The 22,906-nt window shown below is 48.1% G+C and overlaps 9 protein-coding genes across 9 annotated transcripts; 6 read left to right on the top strand and 3 right to left on the bottom strand.

Moving 5' to 3' along the window:
- Positions 1 to 105: 105 nt before the first annotated feature.
- I303_106390 (uncharacterized protein) lies at positions 106 to 2,280 on the top strand (the record flags this gene model as incomplete). Its single annotated transcript, XM_018411612.1, has 7 exons — positions 106 to 396; positions 490 to 588; positions 666 to 845; positions 916 to 1,366; positions 1,425 to 1,620; positions 1,687 to 2,146; positions 2,215 to 2,280. 7 exons carry the CDS (start codon positions 106 to 108, stop codon positions 2,278 to 2,280), a joined length of 1,743 nt encoding a protein of 580 aa, XP_018259424.1.
- Positions 2,281 to 2,518: 238 nt separating this feature from the next.
- On the bottom strand, positions 2,519 to 3,435 carry I303_106389 (uncharacterized protein; the record flags this gene model as incomplete). The annotated part of the gene is made up of 4 exons (XM_018411613.1): positions 2,519 to 2,667; positions 2,750 to 2,825; positions 2,939 to 3,062; positions 3,155 to 3,435. 4 exons carry the CDS (start codon positions 3,433 to 3,435, stop codon positions 2,519 to 2,521), a joined length of 630 nt encoding a protein of 209 aa, XP_018259425.1.
- Positions 3,436 to 3,898: 463 nt separating this feature from the next.
- I303_106388 (uncharacterized protein) lies at positions 3,899 to 5,306 on the bottom strand (the record flags this gene model as incomplete). The annotated part of the gene is made up of 9 exons (XM_018411614.1): positions 3,899 to 3,917; positions 3,980 to 4,264; positions 4,326 to 4,365; positions 4,439 to 4,591; positions 4,648 to 4,673; positions 4,734 to 4,773; positions 4,839 to 4,908; positions 4,979 to 5,051; positions 5,104 to 5,306. The coding sequence occupies 9 exons, from the start codon at positions 5,304 to 5,306 to the stop codon at positions 3,899 to 3,901; spliced, it is 909 nt and encodes a 302-aa protein (XP_018259426.1).
- A 691-nt stretch (positions 5,307 to 5,997) lies between these two features.
- On the top strand, positions 5,998 to 7,236 carry I303_106387 (uncharacterized protein; the record flags this gene model as incomplete). Its single annotated transcript, XM_018411615.1, has 5 exons — positions 5,998 to 6,224; positions 6,278 to 6,354; positions 6,424 to 6,808; positions 6,892 to 6,957; positions 7,020 to 7,236. 5 exons carry the CDS (start codon positions 5,998 to 6,000, stop codon positions 7,234 to 7,236), a joined length of 972 nt encoding a protein of 323 aa, XP_018259427.1.
- A 714-nt stretch (positions 7,237 to 7,950) lies between these two features.
- On the top strand, positions 7,951 to 10,191 carry I303_106386 (uncharacterized protein; the record flags this gene model as incomplete). Its single annotated transcript, XM_018411616.1, has 10 exons — positions 7,951 to 8,206; positions 8,269 to 8,370; positions 8,449 to 8,514; positions 8,602 to 8,720; positions 8,799 to 9,235; positions 9,305 to 9,413; positions 9,475 to 9,573; positions 9,678 to 9,708; positions 9,774 to 9,941; positions 10,025 to 10,191. 10 exons carry the CDS (start codon positions 7,951 to 7,953, stop codon positions 10,189 to 10,191), a joined length of 1,554 nt encoding a protein of 517 aa, XP_018259428.1.
- A 748-nt stretch (positions 10,192 to 10,939) lies between these two features.
- I303_106385 (uncharacterized protein) lies at positions 10,940 to 13,103 on the top strand (the record flags this gene model as incomplete). Its single annotated transcript, XM_018411617.1, has 9 exons — positions 10,940 to 10,985; positions 11,065 to 11,128; positions 11,212 to 11,367; positions 11,460 to 11,579; positions 11,679 to 11,828; positions 11,940 to 12,192; positions 12,293 to 12,418; positions 12,487 to 12,679; positions 12,769 to 13,103. 9 exons carry the CDS (start codon positions 10,940 to 10,942, stop codon positions 13,101 to 13,103), a joined length of 1,443 nt encoding a protein of 480 aa, XP_018259429.1.
- Positions 13,104 to 13,432: 329 nt separating this feature from the next.
- On the top strand, positions 13,433 to 14,428 carry I303_106384 (uncharacterized protein; the record flags this gene model as incomplete). The annotated part of the gene is made up of 3 exons (XM_018411618.1): positions 13,433 to 13,574; positions 13,710 to 13,935; positions 14,245 to 14,428. 3 exons carry the CDS (start codon positions 13,433 to 13,435, stop codon positions 14,426 to 14,428), a joined length of 552 nt encoding a protein of 183 aa, XP_018259430.1.
- A 245-nt stretch (positions 14,429 to 14,673) lies between these two features.
- On the bottom strand, positions 14,674 to 16,602 carry I303_106383 (uncharacterized protein; the record flags this gene model as incomplete). Its single annotated transcript, XM_065969363.1, has 5 exons — positions 14,674 to 15,584; positions 15,679 to 15,703; positions 15,899 to 15,939; positions 16,019 to 16,028; positions 16,105 to 16,602. 5 exons carry the CDS (start codon positions 16,600 to 16,602, stop codon positions 14,674 to 14,676), a joined length of 1,485 nt encoding a protein of 494 aa, XP_065825435.1.
- Positions 16,603 to 19,423: 2,821 nt separating this feature from the next.
- On the top strand, positions 19,424 to 21,076 carry I303_106382 (uncharacterized protein; the record flags this gene model as incomplete). Its single annotated transcript, XM_065969362.1, has 4 exons — positions 19,424 to 20,301; positions 20,374 to 20,447; positions 20,519 to 20,589; positions 20,669 to 21,076. 4 exons carry the CDS (start codon positions 19,424 to 19,426, stop codon positions 21,074 to 21,076), a joined length of 1,431 nt encoding a protein of 476 aa, XP_065825434.1.
- Between the last annotated feature and the right edge of the window lie 1,830 nt (positions 21,077 to 22,906).

Raw genomic sequence — 22,906 nt, 5'->3', positions numbered from 1 at the left:
TCCTTGTCGATCACTAATGACTTTCCATCTCATCTCACAATATTTCTTCCCTCCTGACTAGCTGCCTGTCATCAATACAAAGACAAAGACGCAGCACAAATCAATATGTCGCAAGCAGCTGTAGGACTACGCTCAGGATGTCCCATTTCTCATAACGCCGCATCGTCAACTTCGCCTTCCATCTCCATCTCCACCTCCAACACACCTCCACCACCTGCAAATGTCGCTTCGTCCTCGAAGGCAAGCAGCGAATCACACCCCACAAACCCTTTTGCCGCTTCATCAGGGATAGCAAGCCCAGCGACGAGCTGTACGACCACGCCCAGCACGTCGTCAAGTATCATGTATCCTGTCACTCCGCAATTGCAGTCGCCCTTACTCAGAGCACCATCCGAGGTGAGTCGATCGTCGCTCACAATGTCCACACTAGCTTTGCCCTATCCTCAAGGTGATATGTTGACTGGCTTGTTCTGGCAATTGCAACGACAGATAATACAGAAAGTACTCTCGGCTTCAGGGGGAGATCAAGTGGGGAACATCGCTAAAGCTGCGAAGGTCTGTCGAGAGTTGAGGTCGATAATATACGGGGTAAGTGGAAATGCTGGTCTCGCTATAGCTTCTAGCGTCGCAGGGGTCCACTGACCTAGCGGAACTTGGGTATATAGGATACCGACCAGACTCTCTGGCGGGATGTGTTCTTGGAGCACTACGACGATCCCCGTCTCGCAGGATCGAGTCCAGCAGGAAGCTCTGGGATCAGGATAGATTGGAAGAAGAGGGTACAGGATCGCGAATTAGTCGGGAGGGTATTCTCGAATGACTATGAGGGTAGCGTGGACCAATTGGTGCGCACCTAACATCATTCCTTTCCACGGTATCGTATACAAGGTGAAAGCTTACATTACGACTATTCAGGACAAACATTCTGAACTGATCATTTCGACACTCTTTTCCATGTATTCTGATCTTCCACCTACGAACTCTTCCTTCGATCCCAGTAAATCCGACGATTCCCTCAACTCTGCCCTCTTATCTAAATGGCTAAGCTCGAGGTTGTTCAAACACATTTATGAGAGCCAATACTTTCTCCCAGCCTCGCCAAGGAAGCCCACAACTCCGTTAACCAGATCTGGCCGATCGATTAAACGTGATAAGCGAGATACCGTCGATCCGATAATATCAAGATTACACTGCCTCGCTCCGCCGCTATACAACGATGACTCCAGTGCCGACAGAGAGTGGAGAGGTCACGTCAGACATTCAGTGTACGATGTCGGGAATTACCAGGAAAAGAACGATTATGGGCCTTTCACAGAGGATGGGAAAGTCGATTGGACGCTGGTGGACGCTATCAGCTCAACTATGAGTGAGTCGCGACCTATATTACTCATCTGCGCACAACCGATACTGATTGAGAATGATAGTGTGTAATGCCCAGGAATTGCTCGATACGGAGCCTGACGGGTGGCTGCCGGTGGTCCAGCCTCTGTCGTATGGGATCGAGCCTGCACGAGGTTGGGGATATAACGATTTGCGTCGGCCGGACAATCTCGCAGAGGACGATGTATGGGATTGGGCGGGTGTGGAGGGATCGTGGTGCGGATGCTATGCTTTCATGGAGTGAGTCGGTTTGATCATTTTCAACTTTAATGTCGATCTTTAGCTGAGCTTAGCGCATTGCGATAGTTACTCCGACTGGGCCATGATGAACCGCGAGCAACTGGGTATACCTGTCGGTCGACCGCACTCTATCGACTTATCGACGTACCATGAAGCGCTGGGCGATCTCATGCAACTGGAACTGAAGATCTGTACAGACCCACATGCCGACGGAAAGCGATCGACACGGTGCGATAACCATGAGTTTGAACAAGATCGACATCCCCTTCCATCGGTGGAGACTGATTTACCTAGATCGGATTTACTCCCTCCCTTATACTTTCACGGCTCGTCGACGCCGTATCCTGGTGGAGACCATCATGCGCCGACATTACCGCAGAATGCAATTAGGGGTATGGTATCGCTCACCGCGGACGACCCGCCTCAAGTCAGATGGACGATGATGATACGATACCGTGGGCAGGATAGGTGGAGGCTTGAGTGCGTGCAGGTCGGCGGTCGAGGATCGAAGAGGGGGTTCTTCGGGGTAAGTCACCATTATCATCGGACGATTTGATTGATTCGATTGCTAATGGAATCGGCCCCCTTCGTTAGATCTGGTCGGATGCGTCAAGGGCGGAGCATTCTCCTAATGGTCCAGCGTGGTACTGGAAAGCATGATACCCATAATGTTCTTACCATTTGCGATAAAATGGCGTGTATACAATCTAGACACGGTCTCTATGTTGTGTCGTGTAGCATAATCTGGTTGTTTGTACATAGGTATATGGTGTAAATAACAGTATTGTGTAATTGTGTAATGTACAACGGTATTTTCCTTCCTCGTCGGGTGTTACATGATTGCCTATCCCGGTCCTTGTTCTCCCAGCGTTCAACCAACCGAGGACGCCTCCGGCCCTCACACACCTATAGCCGCTAACCACTTCCTGGCTCCGTCCGCACTTCCTCCCCTACTTCCACCTCGCCCGCCCGGGACAGCCAGAGCAGAGGGTATGAGCGGGTTGGACGATGCTGCTGATGCTTTTCGATTACGTGAGGCCGCTTGCACTTCATTGAACATCTTACTTAGCATCGCAGCACTTCTCAGTCTCGGATCTAGATTGGACCGTACGAAGAAGGATTGACTCACCACACGCTGAGATCTCGTTGATATTGGTCTCCAGCACCAGTCCACCTTGTATTATCTCGGATAAGACGTGATGCACCTGTGAACGAGATTCACGAGTGAGCCTCATCCAGTTATAATCATGCGAAGGTTTTTTTTTTCAGTCATGGTGATTTCGTCCCATTCATCTTAGCTCATGTGATATGCACTCACCTCGTCAAAGTGAAAAATCAAATCCAGCTCGCAAACATTCTCAAACGACCTATCCAGACTCTCCACAAAAACTTGGATCAAATCCAATATACCCAATTCCGACTCTGCTCCATCAACCACAAACCTGATGCAATCCTCTCTATCATCAGCTTCACCGTCCATAATCCATATGAGGTTCATCCGGGATACTGTAAACTGATTCAGAGGTGGACTCACACGAAATATAGAGTCGCATAATGCCTATAAATCACCCTCGTATCATCCTCTTCCCTCCTTTCCTTTTCTCTCCCTATCTCTTTCCCCTTCTCACTCACACCGGGTGTGGGAAAGACCAAGTCTGGCGCATCGAGGAAATTACACACACCGGCAGGACGGTCAGATATCAAGCTGAATATCTGCGAGATGAGCGATTGTTGCACTAGCGGAGGCAGGGGTGTGAAGAATTTCGATAAGCGCGGTTTCCCGTGTGTGTTGAATATGAGGACGGCGTGGATCATCTCGATTAGTCAGTTGATCTGGTCATGCGCAGATGAATTACCATGAGCAATAGCAAGGATACACAGATAGCGTGAAGATGAGTTGCGACTGCATATTGCACTACAACACAAGGGCATCGCTACATCCGAGTCACATCATGTGGTGGACACGTGATCAAGGATTCGAACTCGGATTTTCCCCATGGTAGTCTGATGCTCAATCTGAAGACACCTTTGTGTTCTTTCTACCTCTGATGACGGGGATGGAATGCATAAGTAATTTCTGTATCGATCTGTAGATGTTTGAAAGTGATCTGAGGAGAAGTGTATTGTTTTTCGCAGACACTGAAGAGAGCACAGTCAAAAGGCGGGTTTGCTCGTTCCAGAGGATGGCATTTCGGTCTCCCGCGTCATGACTGAACGTCTGATGAAAGATATATGTCTATCATTCATACACCAGAGATCATTAAGACTATATGAAACATTACCCCCTGATCTCATCCCTATTTGAGACGGACATGAGCTTTGTGATCGATATAGCATCGACATACACCAAGGGACTTACGTGTAAGTATCTTCAGGCATCCTGATTCCATCATTTATACTGGCACCCATCAATCGTCCACCATCAACAGTCAACAGGGCATGGTTCATATATCCTCCACCGGCAGAAGAGAGAAGCAAGACAGGAGCGACCATCTCTTCCGGACGACCAGGCCGGCCAGCCGTACATCGCATAGCGGCTTTCTCAGCTTGATGATTGATATTGTACGAATGTTTACCGGCTGTTGAACCTGTCATTTCGGAAGGGAAAATACCTGGACATATCGTGTTCACTCGGATCTTCATTCTGTATACGATGGTCAGCGCGTGCCTTCTTACTACCCATAAGGCCAATGAGGATGACGTACGGGTGTAATCGTCCCGCCAGTAGTTTTGCAAGATGGATGACTGAGCTCAACATGACACATGTAAGGTCCCGCTCTGTTCGACGGCACTAAGGGCGAATAAAGGGCGAACTCACCGGCAGCTTTTGAGACACCGTAAGTCAGTGATCCCATCGACCTGATATTCGCTAGCCCGGCCAAAGAGGCGATGACGCATACGTTCGGATCTTTCGACTTTCGCAGGAGGGGAACGAAGTTGACGGTCAAGAAGTAGACACCGTTCACATTGACTGCAAACGGAATTGTTAGCTGAGTGAATCGACTTGTCGTTGATGTATTCACTCACTTTGATTACTTCGATCAAAATCTTCTCTGCGATTGCATTTTAGCCTGAGCTGTCCCAGGAAAAAGCTTGCGGAACTAGGTACTCACTCTTCCAAGCCGTTGATAAGCATGTTCTCCACTTGATCGGCTATGCACTTCTGAGTCAGACCATGTATTCCGATTTGTCTGTCGGATGCAGAAAAAGCCACTCACGATCATTATGATCCTTCGCACCGACTCTCCAAGGGCTATTCACGCCCGCACAATTGATGAGGGTATCAATCTGAATTATCCCATCAACGTCGCTTCCGGGTTTATCTGGAGCCCTGCTGAAGATTTTCCTCCGTACTCACATGTGACTCCTTTGCCTGAACCGCAGCAACGATATCCTGACAGCTTTTCTTGCTTTGCACATCACCTTGGATTCTAATCGAACCCATCAGCCTTGACAAACTCCTAGCAAAGATCACATGCTCACACATGTATATCCCCGCCTATCTGCTTAGCAGCTGTTTCTAAAGTATCAAACCTCCTTCCGACTATATACACCTTGGCGCCGTTTAGTGCGAATCCCTCTGCGATCGCTTTGCCCAGCCCTGATCCTCCTCCCGTGATCACAACCACCTTCCCTTTAACAGAAAAGAGATCCTCAATCCTAAATGACACTTGTTGTTCAGCCATGATGACTAGCTACTCGCGTGTTCGTGATGTATGGTAAGGTATACTCTGGATGTACTTTCCAACTCTCAGAGACTGAAAATGTCGACGGAAGAAGATCTCTCTACCCCACGCTTGGTCGGTCATCTCGACTGGAAGGTGGAGGTGTGAAGACACCTAATCGGACCGAATCACGTCGGAACAAATTAGTTGTCTTCTGACAAGATCAGGTGGATACCTTTTTCGGACGAGTTACGGAGAACCAAAACCGAAAGACCGCCAAGCTAATGCAAATTCCAGTGGCGCTAGGCACGCTCTGACAAGCTTAATCTCTCCATCCGTCTTGGTGGGGCATCAGCTGATCTGAACGCCCATTCCCCACTTTCCCAAGTCCTAGCCTGTCTTTCAACTTTTCAATCAATCGAGTAGTCCAGAAATGGTGTTCCGAATCGACAATATACTGATAATCGGATGTCGGGGTCGGTTTTCGGTATCGCTCATGGCTGCCGATATGGATTCTCACATCGCTATGGCCTGTTCCCGAAGGCTGCTTGCATACTGGTCGAAAAGGAGTGCAGATACATCCATATTTCATCGTGCCATCACTGTGTGATCGTCTTCGCCAATCTTCCTTCCTGACCTGTGAATCATCAACGCTTAACAGCAGTTCTTCTCTTTCTAATTATTACGACCGGATCACAGTCCGCCTTCCGTTATGCCAGTCCGACTCGATGCACCGCAGGCTATCGTCCTCACCGATGAAGAGCGAGACAGCGGCGTGATGAGCGATAAGAAGCTGTATGACGCTATCGAAGCTTTCCACACCGATGGGTTGGTCGTCGTAGAGAATGCTATCCCCGTAGACCTAGTGGACAAGCTCAATGAGAGGATGCTGCAGGACACGGACAAGCTTTTGGGAGGTGGCGGGAACGTGCACTTCAAGTGAGTTGAGGTCTATCTCAGAACAAGCGGTCGTGGTACTAAGCGATTTGTAGTCACCTGAACCAGAATGCAGCTACTAAGGGCGCAGCAGCTGGCGGTAATTTATCGCAGGTTCCACCTCTTCAGAAGGGTGCGTTGATCCCCTGTGCTTTCCCACTTCTGAAAGATAATTTTTAACGATCTATATGACCTGTCGCAGAATGGCTTTTTCCGGAGATCTTCGCAAACAAACACGGTGCTCGAATAGTCAACAACATCCTCGGTCCCAAGCCTGAAGTCCACTTCTGCCGAACCAATACATTACTAGCAACGGACGAACGACAGATGGTCCACGCAGATTTGCGTTTCGAACACCCCAAACATCCCTTCGCTATCGCATTCAATACCTGCTTGATTGACGTTGGGCCAGAGAACGGATCGACTGAATTGTGGCTGGGCACGCAGAATACCAGTCTAGAGACACACAGGGATCTGGGCGAGCCTATGATTGCTGAACCGTTCTTGGAAGAGCGAAGAAAGGTCAGATCACCTATTTATCCTAGACTGAAGAAAGGTTCTATCGTCCTGCGAGATCTGAGACTATGGTAAGTCGAGTCCATTCAGATCCTCATATCCTGATTCGTCGTTTCGAATTCATGGTACAGTGGACTGACAGGCTTACTCGTAGGCACGCCGGTATGCCCAATCCGACTCAAGAAACCAGGATTATGCTGGCTATCGTATACTGGGCATCGTAAGTCGCACTGTAACCCTTAAATGAAATCTTCCTCGACACAGCTGATATCGTTATTGCAGATGGTACAAAAACGGGGCGGTAATACCTATGCCAGAATCGCTCAAACCCACCATACGAGCTCTCGAAGAATCGGCAAATATCAAATACGCTGCCGAATGGGTACCGGATGAGGGGTACAATTACCTCGATATCAAGTTTAGCAACAATTTCAGCTCGACGCTTACTCCGTGGGTATGGGAGGCGATTCAGCATGTCAAGACTGTTAAGGGCTATTGAGAAAGTATTGTATTACATCGTGTACATGTCCTGTCTGACAACTTCATGCGATCTTGCGATATGTCCTTCCTTTGTCAGCATTGAAGATCTTCGCACACCAACTTTGAGCGTCCTTGTTCCTCTGAAAGCGTTTGGGGTCCGTGTAGCATGATTACTTTTCTCCCATCTGATCCAGACCTTTTCCTTCAAACTGCTTGCACTTACGCTCACATAACCTTGGTGAGAGGCATAATCGGCGCCGATTATCAACCTCGGCCTTGATTTGTCCGATTCGGATCTGCCACGGAACACATACCCTGTACAGTATCCACCTGACAATTAGCGCTAAATCATCCTGTGTCATATCACCTCCCCTTCCCCCTTCCTTGTCCGTCTAATCCGTTCAGCCACGAACACAATCAAGCTTATCCCTTAATTGCATGTTGATCAGATGATCGTACTGATCTTGGCATTTGGAATTCGAGATTTGGAATGCGGGATTCGGTATCGGCACGAACGTTCGACGATCTCTCCCGAATGAGAATCCATTGCAAGCCGACATTTCATTCGGGTAGACTAATGATTTTAGCTTAGGTGCAATCGTATCCAAGGAATGACATTCTCAACAGCATGATTTCCCCATGTATAAAGGCCTGCTCCCTTTGATCTGCCCCCAGTGGGGTATCTTGGGGACTCCAAGCGATCGATCGGTTGTAAGCTGTTCATATTGATAAGATGGCCACTAGACTTCATCATCATAACGATACTCACCCTCACAATGTACCAGACAATGATCCTGTAGTACCGCTGGGCAACGAGCATGACGACGAGGTGATGAAGCATGAGCACGAACACGTTGAAGATGCTGCTCCCATGCCCGAGAGCTTTCGAGCTATGTCAGAGGACGAGAGGAAAGCGATGGAAAAGAAGATGGTGAGGAAAATGGATATGGTCATCATGCCCATCATGGGTGTCTTGTATATCATGAACTGTATGTTTACTTCCTTTATTATACTTGTACGTAAGACTGATGCATGGTTCCATGTATCCAAGACGTCGATCGATCAGCTTTGTCCGCTACGAAAGTCTACGGGATCATGGAAGACCTCAATATGAGCACCACCGATTTTGCAACCGCCATCTCTATTCTGTTTGGTGGGTTATCTTGAACAGCCTACAGATTTTCAGGGGAAGCGGGAACTGAGCTAATGATTCGTAAATGCATCCTGATAGCGGGTTATATTCCCTTTCAAATCCCATCCAACCTCATTATGACGAAAATATCCAGACCAGGTATTTGTAAGTTAAGCTACGAACAGTCTACTAATCACTTTCACTTGTCGTAAGGGCATCTACTAAAATTATCCGCACCTTCCGGTAATGTAGACATATGCAGCGCTGCCATCATCTGGGGTGCTGTTAGTGCTTGTACAGCCGCTGCGAAGACATACCACCATCTATTGGTGATCCGAGTCATGTTGGGTGTCACCGAAGCTGTTTTCTTCGTAAGTGAAAGTCATCTGCTTTTACAGCTGCTTAAACATCTTCAATGCAACGATGGGCCAACGTTTCTTGTTATATAGCCCGGTATGATCTACTTCCTGAGTGCATGGTACACGAAGAACGAATTGGGTAAACGATTATCAGCTCTTTTCATGTTCCAGATGGTCGGCAACGCTTTCGGCGGTTTTGTTGCTGCCGCCTGTCTTACCCTTGATGGTCGATACGGGATCGCGGGCTGGCGTTGGCTCTTTATTGTAGAGGGCGTAGTCACGATCGGATGCGGTTTGATCGGAGCCACAATGATGCCTGAGTTTCCGCATAATGCGCGCCTGCTCAAACCGGTCGAACGGGATTATGCGGTCTGGAGACTTGAGATGGAGGCTGGGGCGGGAGAGGCGAGCGAAGATACCTCGACATTGGGTGGATTCAAGCTCGCCCTCCTCGATCCCAAAGTCTGGACTATGGTCTGGTGTATGGGTATGGGTCAAGCTATGGGTTCCATCGTCAACTTTTTCCCGTAAGCTCCTCCCTTTCGTTTTATGAAGACCAAGATGCTCTGGATGACAAGAATGCCTCGCCAATGAAGAATCATTGTCAATACGCTGGGTTTCAACAAAACCGGGACTTTACTCTTGACTGCTCCCCCGTACTTGTTGGCTGCGGTCGTCTTCTACGTCATCTCGTATATCAGTGACGTGAGTCCTCGATCACAAGCTTTTCTGCGTGAAGACTGGTGGCTGACGTCCAGAGTGACAGCGCAAGAACCTGATGTACCCCATCATCATGAGCTGCCTCAGCGTGGCCATCGCGGCGTATGTTATCGCCATTGCCACGCTCAAGATTCCTGCTCGATACGTAGGTCTTGACTCGTTTTCCGCTTTCCGCATGTTTTCCACTTCCCGAATTCTGCTGCTCCTCTCCCTTTTTCAAGCACAGGCTGACGGTTTACTGTTCTCCAGTTCGCCATGATGCTCATGCCTTCGGTGTGCTGTAAGTGTCGCCTCGATATCCGCTGGGTATATAGTCTGTCTGTCTGACCTTTCGTCGGGCTGTAGCTGGACCGCAAATCATGCTATACAAAACGCTAAACGTCCACATGGCTCGACCCTATCCCAAGCGAGCAGCCGGAGTGGCGATGATGAACGCTATCGGAGGCCTGAGTAACGTCTGGACAGCTTACCTGTACTACAGCGCTCCCCATTACTACGCTGCCTTCGGATGCGGTGAGTTGGTCGTCTGAGTTTTTCTTGCGATCTTGCATAGATTTAGAGGCGGCTGATCAATGAATGTCAATGCTGGATCGCAGTATTGGCCTGTACGATCTCGTTTATGATAACCATCACCCTGTACAAGCTTTACGTCAACCGGGTGAACCGTTTGCTGGGCGGTACGCCAGAACAGCAGCGACAAGCTATGAAGAGCGGTGTCACTCAACAACAAGTTGATCTTGGCTGGAGATATATCGGATACTAGTCATCTTTCGTAATGCTTTCTAGTCTACTTGTTTTCGGATAGTGGGCCAGTATACGTTTGGTCGTGATCGACCATATGTTGCAGCGCGAGGGCAGCCTGTCCGCATATACTTGTCATGTATGCGCCTGAGAATCGTGCAGTCTATACATCTTGAACCTAATGGGATTGTATACGGAGGCGGGTGAGATATGCAAAGATCAAGAATCGGAAGCTTCAGCTTCAGCTCACTTCCACCAGTCGTTACGAGCAGAACCACTTTCTGCTTCCGAGAGGATCCAGGAATGCCGTAAACTCGCTTGCCAAGCAGTTTACCACGCGGCAATTGCCCTCGCTAGGAGAATTTTCGCCTTCTGTTCGATTTTGATTTATTTGGTTCCTACACTAGAAAATTTCGAAGCCTTCGCTGCCTCAGTGGTAGCAAATGGATCCAAATCTGCCAAGCGAACCAGTAAATTATTCCGATGAACACATATGCATGAATGAGAAAGTTGGAAATCCTATTAGGATATATAGCTTGCAATCGATGGCGTGCCCGAAATTGCGACGTCCGAAATTTACTGCTGTCATGTATGAGCTTACCAAAGGTCGATCATTACGCGTTGACATGGTATGACATGATATTTTATGGATGTCTATCCATCATCCATCAATTGATTCACTGATTGAGATCTCTGAACTCATACAACAACATAATATCTGACATTTCTAGCTGGTCCGTTTGCACCTCTGCTCATCTATAACGGTCAAGATGTCTGTGATCGACGAAAATGGTGTGTCACACCAACGAAAGCCTTGTGCGTGATCCATCTCATTCTCAGCCATGCCCTTGAAGTATGATGGGTGTGTCCAGCTGACGCATCACACATCGTTCAGTCTATCGGTCAGTCCCGTTCCAGATAGCCGTCGCTGCTGGTGTATCCTTCACCGCCCCGGGCATGTAAGTCACTTTCTTCGTCAACGTTGCTCGCATGCGTTTCCTCGTGAATACTAAGTATAGCCGCTGACCGCGATCAATCACAGGTGGGATGCCCTCGGTGGTCTTGGAGCCGGAGGAGCAGCTGAGCCATACGCCGTCTCAGCAGCCAATGCTATCCTATACGCATTGTTCGCTGTGTTCTGCGTATTGGCGGGGGCTATCAATAATCGAATCGGTCTCAAATGGGGTTTGGCCTTAGGGTGAGTCACTTTCCCTGCGATTGCATTTACGTATCATTGATCACAACCGACACCTGGGAGTTCTAGCTAATGCATCTGATGGGGCTTTATAGAGCCATTGGGTACCCGCTTTACGGCGCTGGGCTATACACAAACAACAAGACGGCTACTACATGGTTCATGATTTTCGGAAGTGTATGCTGTGGGATCTCAGCGGGGTTCTTTTGGGCAGCGTGAGTTACCTTGGCTCTTCAACCCGTTGATTCAGTGTCGGGATTTGAAAATCCGAGAAATTGATGAAGCTAATTTCACGATACACCTTGACCACACAGTGAAGCGGCAATCATCATCGGTTATCCTAGTCCGAGAGAACGAGGATTCTACTTGGCCTGCTGGCAAACTGCTAAAGCCTCTGGGCCGATTATTGGAGGAGCTATAACGTTGGGATTGAATGCAAATCGGGAGACTGCGGGTTCCGTCGGGTAAGCATCAAGCCGGTTGCTCGCTCCCTTGTCTCTCATTCCTGTTTGAATACCCATTCCTCAGCTGTGACGGGGAATTAAGCTGATTCATTGGTCATGATGATGATTTAGCTCAGCGACTTATATCGTATTCATAGTTTTGATGTGCCTGGGACTGCCCATTGCGCTATGCCTATCGCCAGCCCACAAAGTATGGAGGAAAGACGGTACTCGGGTAGTAGTTCACAAGCATGACTCTTGGTGGGCGGAATTACAGGCTGTGGGAAGATTAGTAATCTCAAGACGGATCGTCCTTCTGGTCCCGGCTTTCTTCATCAGTTATTTCTACAACCCATTCGTCAGCACTTGGTTGACTAGCTATTTCGTGAGTTTAACTTTTACCCAAAGTTTCCTCTCGACTCGAATGACTCACCTACTCCTTCGCCTAAAATTTTCATTAAAGCTGACAAAGGTTGAAATTACAGACCGTTCGATCCCGAGCTTTCTCATCTTTCTTCACTCCCTTCGCCGGGATTTTCAGCTCCTTCATCATCGGTACTTTCCTCGACAGGCAGTCCATATTCATCAGGACTAGAGCAAGAACTGCTTTTGTGAGTTCTTCCTGCTCAGCAAATCCATCTTAACACGAGACTGATTAGCTCATTTGATATTGAACTAGGCCACCATTGTGATTATGTTGACCGGCACTTGGATCTGGGCTATCATCCTCCAGAAGAGGTTCTACGGCAACCCACCTGTGTTCGATTGGTTCAAGGGCGGCTTCGGCTCCGCATACGCTTTGGTGTTCTTTTGGACGTTTACGGGACAAGCGTTCCAGCAATTCTGTTATTGGTTAGTCGGGCAATATACGAGTGAGTTATCGTGATTACCATCACCTCAATCGAGGAAGTCCAAATGCTAATCGATCTTGCCATGCCCTTCATCTTGAAACGATCATTAGCCGACTTAACCTCGCTTTCTCACCACACCGGTATTCTTCGTGGCCTGGAAGCTTTAGGTCAAACAGTCGCATGGGCCATGCAATCCCAAGCCAACGTCAACCATTTCGTCAGTATCGGCCTGAATTTCGGGATCCTCTTAATAGCTGTCATTCCAACTTGGATCGTCGTTTCGGCATTAGATCATACGCATGAAGTGGTAGTCACTGAGGATATGGTGGCACCAAAAGGGGACAAAATCGACGACGAGGGTTCCGTCGCCGGGTCGCTCCCTTCGGAAAACGAGACTCAGACTCCTGCTTCATCGGGGGGTCAGACTGCTGCATTGACGAAATAGTCAACCATATAGATATATAGATATATAGACGGATACATCATGCATATAATCTTGATTTTTATATCAACCTGAAAAAGCAGTCGTGTGACATGAGACACAACATGGCATGACGTAATCTTCCCACTGGCTGGGATTTTGCCACCCATTTATCCTCATCGCTTACTCGGCTTGGGATGAAATTGTAGATCGTCTCGTCCTTGTTGTCATTGTTAACAGTCTTTCCAATATCAACGAGACCAACAACAAACCTATCCCAACAGCACACTACCATCACAGGCTACATCACATCGTAGCGCAGCGCAGGACCTTATAGGACGGACCGAACCACAATGTCGAACAAGCCAACTTACGCAGCAATAGTCAATCCCCATACAGACACTTCCTCAACTTCGAATTCGAAGGGCAACGGTAACTCTGGAATAAGTTCAAGTGTGAATACAACAGGCGGTCCAAGTGATGCGCCGCCTCCTTGTAAGTGACTGACTGACATGGTCCTTCGAAGTGTAGTCTTTTAGACTCGCTACATCCTATTTCCTGCAAGCTGCAAGGGAAGATCACATCCCTTTCAGAAATCGCAAACAGCTGACGAGTTGATTCTATTCTCAGATACCGAACCTTCTCACAACCAGAACCCCGGCGCGATACCACACCAAACCATCCTTCCGCCTCCGCCTCAACATCAGCGCGATCTAGAATCAGCTTCAGCTTCAGCTTCAGCTCGGGCCACAAACGGATGGACCCCTCCCGCATCGTACGCAGTTGCCAGATCAAGAGCATTGAAGAGGTTTTGGTCAGCGTTTCTGTGGGCTTGGTTGATATGGATTGGAATTGGGTGAGACTCTTCGCCCCTCCCTTCGTCTCTCTTCGCCGCTCTTCTTCACTCTTCGCCTCTTCTCTGATACCCTTTGCGTCAATCCTTCCCTCCCTTGTCCCTTTCGTCGCTTTACTCACCCTCCTCTTCGCCTCCCGTTTCCTCTCTTCGCCTCTACCCGTATCTCGGCTCTCTCCTCAAACATGACCATTTTCCTGGTTGATTTCAAGCCTCACTATCTTTCTTTATGTCTATATCTCATCCTCACTCGGATCTACACCAATATGCGGCATGCTGACCTCATGCTGTATTGTATTCTTCGCCCCGCAGACTGCTGATCGGCGGTGGCGTATCGGATATATCGAACGACGAGTCAAGAGGACATCACGGTCACTGGGACAAGCATGGGGATTGGCACAACGATAAAGGCGGGGTGTATTTCGGGAGTGGGGCTGTATCGTTGATGGTCATGGCCAGAGATAAAGCCATAGGGGCCATACCAGATTTCGCATGATGCGTCTATCCGCCCATCCAATAGTCACTCAACCTCCATTCGTGGTCCGCTCTACTTCACCTGCACCCGCCGCACGTCCATCTTCTCACCATAAGATCTGATAGCTCTGTATGTTTAGTCCGTTTGTATCTCGATCTGCCTAATCTCTCCTGTTTATATCAATATAATCGCTACATGTATATGTGTACACATGTATATCATTTACAAAACCATCAACGTACTTTAGCGTACGAACCCATCCTTCCTTACTCCACATGCTCATGCTCATTCCCTCTACCTCCTCTAAGCACTTCGAAGCATCTGTCCACTAGCAAGCTGAACCTCACGAAGACCTCTTTCCATCCATCGATTCTCTTATATTGACCATCTTTCACCCAGCGTACATACCATCTTTCCCTTTTCCTCTTCTCCCTCTCCTCTTTTTCTTTCTTCTTGCGCTGAGCTCTAATCTCCTCCGAATTCACCTCCAAAATCTGCGTTTCTACATACAACAACAATCTCTGCGTCAACCTCGAGACCAGTCGATAGAACTGTACCATCGTATTCGCAGCTCCAATCAATACCAGAATGACTACCATGATCGACCCTATGGAGGTATTTCCGTTCCCACCTCCCCCGGCCGCATTCGCCGTCCTTCTTCCGAACCGTCTTCCGAGAAATCCGAATCCCCGTAAACCATTGAGGAGCTGGAGCGGCCCGAAAAGCGGGAGGGTGATGATGAGCGACATGAATGACATCGAACCCAACATCGCTAATCCCAGTAAACTTCGAACTACCAATTCGAAGATCACACTAGCCACTGAACCAGGTAAAGCTAGTGTAGCGGATAGTTTATCTTTGTACGCTATGAAGCCATTGGAGATCTCGACGAAAGTCTGGATGGCAGAAATGAAAACGTCCCATATCAAGGTACCCCCTCCTCCGACGATGATGACTGGTCCACCACCGTCCGCGGCGGCGAAGGGATCGTCGAAAAGATCGAACATTGAGGTCACCCTAGATGAATGGCGCGAGAGGAGGGTCCGGGAGATGGTGGGCGAATGGTGTAAGCTGAAATGTAAGAGTTGGCCGAGGGAGAGTGTCAGACTGAAGAATGCGAGGAGGGTGGATAAGAGGAGGATGGGTCGGGAGGTTGCAAGTCCGGAAATGAGGGTTCCTATGAGGTCGATCCCGAAGCATCAGAAGCAGCCACCATTGAGTTCCCCGTGCATATTTGCATGGATGTTAGACAGGATGTATGTCATACTCACTCCGCAATTGATAGCGATAATGACACTGAGGACATTCTGCATTGCATTAACACGGCGTCAGGAGTATTCTCTCGCCTCTTTACACAGAGTTCCATCATGCGAATGACTGTTCACGTACCTAGATGTGCTTTCTGATTGGGATGACAAGAAGCATGTCGTCGTCAGCATGACATCTCATTGAACATCAACATGGACGTCAGCTTGTATTTGCTCCACTCACTGCGTTCGTACCAGTACCTCTCCAAGCATTCAGGCATTTCACTGATGCAAAACCATGGCTCAAAGTCAGTCCAACGCCGTTCAAGTGATGGTCAATTCATGGAGGAGATATCGGACTGACCGTGTACATACTAAGAATTAATGTTATCAGCGCAAAATCAAGCTCCTTCGTCGAAACAAACATGAAAGGCGGCATTTGGGACTTACGCGCATGCTACCCGCGCAGAGACAGGGGGATATCATCCTTCCTAGGATCATCTCCTCTTCGGGTCCCGCGAAACATATTCTACAGGATTTATCACCAGCATTCTCGTCCCCTTTCCCATCCTCTACCTTCCACTCTGCATTCGCTTTTTGCTCTTGGTCTCCTTCGTCAATGTCACAGTCATTGTCATTCGGTGTTTCAGGATGAAGGCGTTCTTCCGTCAGAGGCGGTGTTGGACTGCTTGTATTCCGACCTTCTATATTTCCGCGTTCCGAAGCCTCGTCTGTGGGGCCTTGCCCTTGATCCACAGGATCGACTGTAGCGTATTTCCAAGTTTGAGATGGTCCTCCATCTATGGGAGTGGAGGCTATCGAGTCATCGACATTCTGTTCGTCCTCCATATCCATGTCTGTATCGAGGTTCCTGCTCGAGCCTTGGGAGAATCGTTTGTCGAGATGTTCCGGCCGATGTGAGCTATGGAACGTATTTGTGCACGACATGATGAAGCTTGTCTAATTACATGTCCTCTGCGAATAAGTGACAAAAGCTATGTACAAGACTTGAGCAACAAGCAATCTAAGCTGAGACGGAAGACACGTCCACGACTGACGACTGAAGCCGACGGTCATGGTCAATGCCCGGTCCGATTTCCACGTTTAACCGGTTTCTTCGTCACAACGTCACAATATCGTCTGACTTCATTTGACCGCCAATGTCATGGCATTTTAACTGACTGAACATATCTACGTATCATCAAGGTCGTGATCTGGTCACTGAAACGAATCCGAGACCTTCCGCCCCAACTCTTCCATCGGAATGCAAACAGACCAGACTCCTCACTTTCCTTCTTGTTTGGGGATATCAGAGAAGCACCATAACAAATCACCGCATCATCGCATCATCGCGTCAGAAGCATTTCTACATCCAAACGGACACACAGGCTACGAACCTAATACATCTTCTCACGAATGCGCTCAATGTGGTAACGAAGCCAAGAGGACAGGATCACTGAATATCGGGATTTTGTCATCGTTATCGACAAATCAATTCCCGACAAACTCGTGCAACGTGCGACGTGCTATGCGCAACGTGCAGGTACCATCAAACCACAATAACAATCACAAGCGCACAGCCTTTGAGATTGCGTCTTGATTTGATACAATTACTCGATCTCGCTTGAAATTCTACCGATCGAGCTCAACAATAGACCGTCGTACCGTTCCGGCTTGAAAATCTGTAGAGGGCGTCCATGGTCTCCACTCCGTCTCCTGCAACATTCACTGATGGGAAGTAAGCGATACTGACGTCAAGACGCTGAAAGCTATACCGTGGATTGACATCACGTCCTTTGAGCTGAATCTGTAAGTAGGTTTGACTAGCTCAAAGGTGTTTGTTCATTGTTCTGACTCTTCTGACTCACCTAATCGCCGTCAAATTTCGGGAATCATCAAATTAGCTTAGCAGCACGTCTGGAATCGAGGTGATTGATCTCAAATTCCTCGGAGGGCTGCTTGACCAACTGACACCGTGTAATGAGCACCATCGGCAAGTACCTACCTAGCTTGACGAGATCAAGGTCATATGGATATCGACTCAGTGACTTATGACGTGAACATCTGACTAGTCGTTGATGACTCACGCCCGAATCATGCTCCCATGAATCATCCATTCCTAGTCCTCCGAGAGACGGCGATGCTCAAGCGTCCTTTCGATCGTCGCTCATATCCGAAATTTGGTATTATCCAGTATCTCAACCATTCCGAGTCGTTCGAACAAAACGAAACGAAACGTCCTTTGGAAATCGAAAACATGTTTTACTCTACATCATCCTTCATATTCCACGCCATCACGCATCTCTACTAGTCAGCGTCATGAGGGGGAATGGACTAGAAGCTTTTTTCTGATCCCGACTGGAAAAAAGTACTTCGGGCTTGACTGTCGACTGAACTGCTCAGGTCACACGACACAATCACTGATACACGATGCTGCTACTGATGTTGGGGACTTTTAGATCGTGTACTTTACACAGCTAGAAGGGGTGAGGATACACGGTGACATGCAGAGTACTGAGAGTAAATACTGAAACCATACCGCAGATCCCCTTTTGTCCCAGAGTCAGTCAGAGCCATCGAACTACGATAAGCCAACAGAGATTGACACTTCAACATTTTCAACCAGATATCATATGCCTTATCCCTCGGTTGTCCTTTATCTCACCTTGTTCACTTAATTCTGACGCTCGGTCCCACTTGCTTAGGTGATCCGCAGATATACCTCTATATTCGACTTTGGAGCTATAACGTACCATTCCTGTGACCCGACGACCAGTGCACTCAGTCACAGGGACCTCCATTTCATCATCATCAGGTCCTGCTAAAGAGCAAGATTAAGATCACGATTCGGCATCAAGCATCAAGCATCAGTAAAGCGAAAACAGCAAAGTCACCAATCAGACCCATCCCCATCGATATCGTCAGCCGTGAGAAAAATCAAATTACATTGATCGTCTCCTTTTTCCCAAACTTCTCGCTCGTGAGTACATGTACGTACTACCTTCTTCTCTCTTTTCTCCCCTTGCTCACGAGATACCCATCAAAACCTACCTTGGTCAGATCCGTAACCTTAAAACACCATAAAATCGCCTCATACTCCTACTGCCTTTTCTCCCCTCATCGCCATATAACACAATCGCATTCCTCAGCGAACCATTTAAAGCCATATAATCGATTTTATTCCACTTGGATATCCACTACTACCACAATCGAACCTTCACCTTGCATCGCATCTCACTTTCCTTTCATTCATCTCTGTATGAACGAACAGGGAAGACCCCTTTGGGATTAAGCCCAAACCATAATCAATTCTCCTTTTTCCCCGTCAAATCACTTTCAGCTGATATCTCAATCCACCCATCCACCCCATTCGACAACCTATCCAACTTCCCATCTCCCTCTCCTTCCCTTGATCAATCGATCTATTCTATCAGGCCGACTCCACAGCAACTCCTTTCACCGCCACAGCAATACCTTTACTCCTTTCATACGCGACACCACCCCTAATCCTCTATCTTCTCACGCTGCCTCGCGTCGACATATACTGTACTGTAAACCCTTTGTCTCCGATATCGCTCGGTCCTCGGACCATAATCTCGTTCCTGCTTTATAATCGACACTAGTGAGTTGTTAGGATCTTTTCTCTTCCGTCACGATCACCTGGTCTCCCTATCACGGTCATCTGCTCTATCAAATCACTCTGCTCTTTTCTCTAGTGCAGTCAGAGCATCACACAGTAAGACATAAGCTAATACCTTCCTATCTCACGATGAACGCCCTATTCGACCTTCCTGTTTTACCTCCAATCGCCAATCCTACTTCAGAGCCCGATACGGAGTCGACAGAGCACGAGATGAACCCTTTTCGATTGATCCAGCCACTCGATCTCTCTCGTTATCAGCTTCCCTCTCTGCAGTCGGACGAAGCACCCAGTCCCGTTCAAATACAAGTATCGCATGATCGAGGATCGCATCTCGAGAAGCCTTTTGGCGCTGAAATCCAACATGGCAGTTCGCCAAATCCTTTTACGTTATCTCCCCCTCAGACTATGCAGACTAGTCACAGTGCACCTCCCTCTGCGGCGCCATACCAACCTTCATTCTCGTTCGCCCTAAACGACCTGCCACATCATCCGTCCAATGGCCAATACAGGAGAAATATTTCCGACTATAATCAAATTCCGCCTCAGCCATTAGCTCAATCACAACCACCTTCAACTGGCGGGACTTGGCCTCTTCGAAGTTTTGCGACGCAGACATACGAAACACCTTATCAAGCATACAATTTACAACCGAATTACTACCGAACGCATATCTCTCATGGCCATTCGCATTCTACGCCGAATCTCTTTGCTTCGCCTTCTCAGTCATATCAGTCATGTGATGGATCGCCTTTCCAAGGTCATTCTCAGCTGTCCACGACGCCCTACCGTTTCCCGCCTGAGCTTGATCTGCCTCAAAGCACAGAATTACCTTTACCGCTACAGAGAAACGAATGTGAGAGTTATGAACTGCCTGAAGGTACTTGGGAGAGTCATGCACCGTACTCCCAACCAAGCTTCAATACCTCGCCTTTCTCTTCGCCTCATTTGCAGGAGAAACGGATGAAACGGAAAGAGAATCTGGTCAAGGGCAGAAAACACGTTTGGTGAGCAGTCTCGGAGGCATGGGGTCTCGTGCAAATGCTGATATTGATGATGATGATGATGATGGCGATCAGTCCGGTCTGCGATAAGAGATTCAACAGGCCGAGCTCGCTTAACACACATATGGCCGTTCATACTGGTGCCAAGCGTGAGATCCTTTCTCTTTCCCGTGGAATATAATGCCAGCTTGACTGATATTATTTTCATCATCATATAAAGCGTACATGTGTAGTCGACCTGATTGTCAACGACGATTCTCAGTCTCATCAAACCTCAGGCGACATGAGCGTGTGAGTACTCAGCTTCCCTTTACACTGACTCATTTTGAGCGGTAAAACGAACAGAAGCTGAGGTGCATTGCTCACGTAGACTCACGAACTTCGAGCGGAGAAAGACAGATCTACCCACACATACACTCCATCTCAGCTCAGCCAGTCATTACCAGTCACCGGTTCACCTGTTCCACCGGCTCATGCTCCTCCATTATACTCTCAAGTCGCTCAATTCAGCTACAATCACAATCCTTATCAGCCTTTCAACTCGTCATCCTATTCTGACCAATTACCACCCCCGCCCGCCTCACAATTCGGTACATCATCCACCTCGTCCACTACATCCAGTATGGACGGGCACGGCGGTGTGGGAGGTTTAGCTCAATATCAAGTCGTAGCTCGAGAACAGGGATTGAAAGGTCAAGAGATGCCTCGAAAGGGGTATGTGGGGATGAACGAGATCGATTTGGAGATGAATACCAAAGCGGGATTATTGCTCGCCTAGGCGTTTCCTCTAAACCACCAAGATCGGTACTTCGTCATCGACGATCGAATGACTTATACTGGAGAGGGAATGAGAGCGGAAGTAGATGAAATACTGCTAAGGAAGATACGACTTTTTAGTCGACCGGTCTTCGTACCACAGGTGATAAGTCCGGTCTACTCGGTCAAAGGTAACCAGCGGACATTACTGTACATCATTCGCGGACACTTATCATCTAATCGATTCATCGTGCTGAAATAAATACATCGATCCATTCCGACTACTTCGCGAGAAGGCCGTATGAATGAGACGAATGTTGAAATGGCTGATGTTGTATAGATTATCAGATCATTGAGAGATTCTTGTTAGTTTATCTTTCATTCATCTTGACTTGATTATATTTAATTACCCAACGAGAAGTCGGACAATCATGGGCTCATGCCAAATTAACTACATTAGCCTTGGCTTACAATATGTGTTGTACGAGTAAGAATACATGATATCACTTCATCAGTCCCTGCATATAATCTGTAAATCTTGCGCTGCATAATTGTGTACATCCTTATGCAATTTCTTCTATGCTCATGCGTGACTGTAGAACGAAGACACTCCATGCTAATCTTATATTGCTGATGCTGAATCCTTTTGCAGCCTCATTTAGTCAGTCAGTCAGTCAACCGGTCCGACCTGGGCAGGTCACCCCTTAATCGAATAAATTCCGGCGACATTGCTTGTTCAGTTCAGTAGCAAGAAGGGTTGGTCGGTATTACTTTTTCTTTGCCTTTCCCTGTTTCTTTGCCTTCAACATGCCGGACGTCATACGATACATCACCGCGCAAACAAAAACAAGAACAAGAGGGAGAGCGGGAATCATATATCGCCAAAACCCTCAACGTTTTCTTACCGTCTGCTGATCTCGGGACTCCAATCAGTAAAATTTACTTTGAGGAGGACGAGGGCGAGAGATCGGATCGGTGTGTCCAGTCGAGAGCATACATGACACCACTAGATAGCTCCGGACGGCATCATCGTCTTCGCCTTGATAATTCCGTAGATCGTCATAAGCTCAGCTACGAGCGGCACCTTATCCTCAACCGCCGGATTACGATGGTAAATTGCGGTTATAGCTTTATAGCGTTAACGTAATCGGCCTCGAACTCAAGTTCTCTCGGAAGTTCGCTCAAGCGAGCTCAGGTGCGGCTCGGTTCGGAACTTGACTTATTCTTAGTTTTGTCTGTTCGGTGCGGTTCACGGGGCAGGAGCAGGTTCAGGAGCAAGACCAAACATCTAGACCGGGACCGGTGAATTGAGTGGTGTTCTATTCTGTAGATCTGCTAAAGCTCACGAACGACTTGTATCGCACATATGTTAGGTCTGTTCAGGGTGATAGGTGGATGGCGCTGAGCGGAGATATCTGTTCTGAGTGCGGCAGACGCTTGTCTGTTTCTATACTCATTCATTGATTCATGCATCAATCACCCATACCTCCAGACAGACCTTGAGCGATACCAGCGTGTAGGGAGTCGAATTTGATTTACTTGTGTGTCCTCGCATCGAAGCGAAGCGACGCGACACAAACGAAGTAGCTGTTGTGCTCACCTTGCCTTATTCTACCAAACGAACGAACTGAACCATACCGGACTTCCGCCGCATTTAAATCTATTCCTGCCAGGGAGTCAATTTAAAGCCGAAGTAATCCACTCACCCTGGCGGGGCATCTTCCTGCTTTTTTCTCCTAGTTCCTGAACCCTGAACACCACATCAAATATGGGGCCAAAAGCAACAAGTCTGCCGGGTCTTTGGCCTTACCCACCTTAACCGCCGGTCGGCGTCTCATATCTCATGTCTCAT

The sequence above is a fragment of the Kwoniella dejecticola genome, chromosome 8 (genome assembly GCF_000512565.2).
Source record: "Kwoniella dejecticola CBS 10117 chromosome 8, complete sequence".
Lineage (NCBI taxonomy): Eukaryota > Fungi > Basidiomycota > Tremellomycetes > Tremellales > Cryptococcaceae > Kwoniella > Kwoniella dejecticola.
Note: the sequence above shows the minus strand (reverse complement) of the source record. Positions and strands in the feature narration are given on the sequence as shown.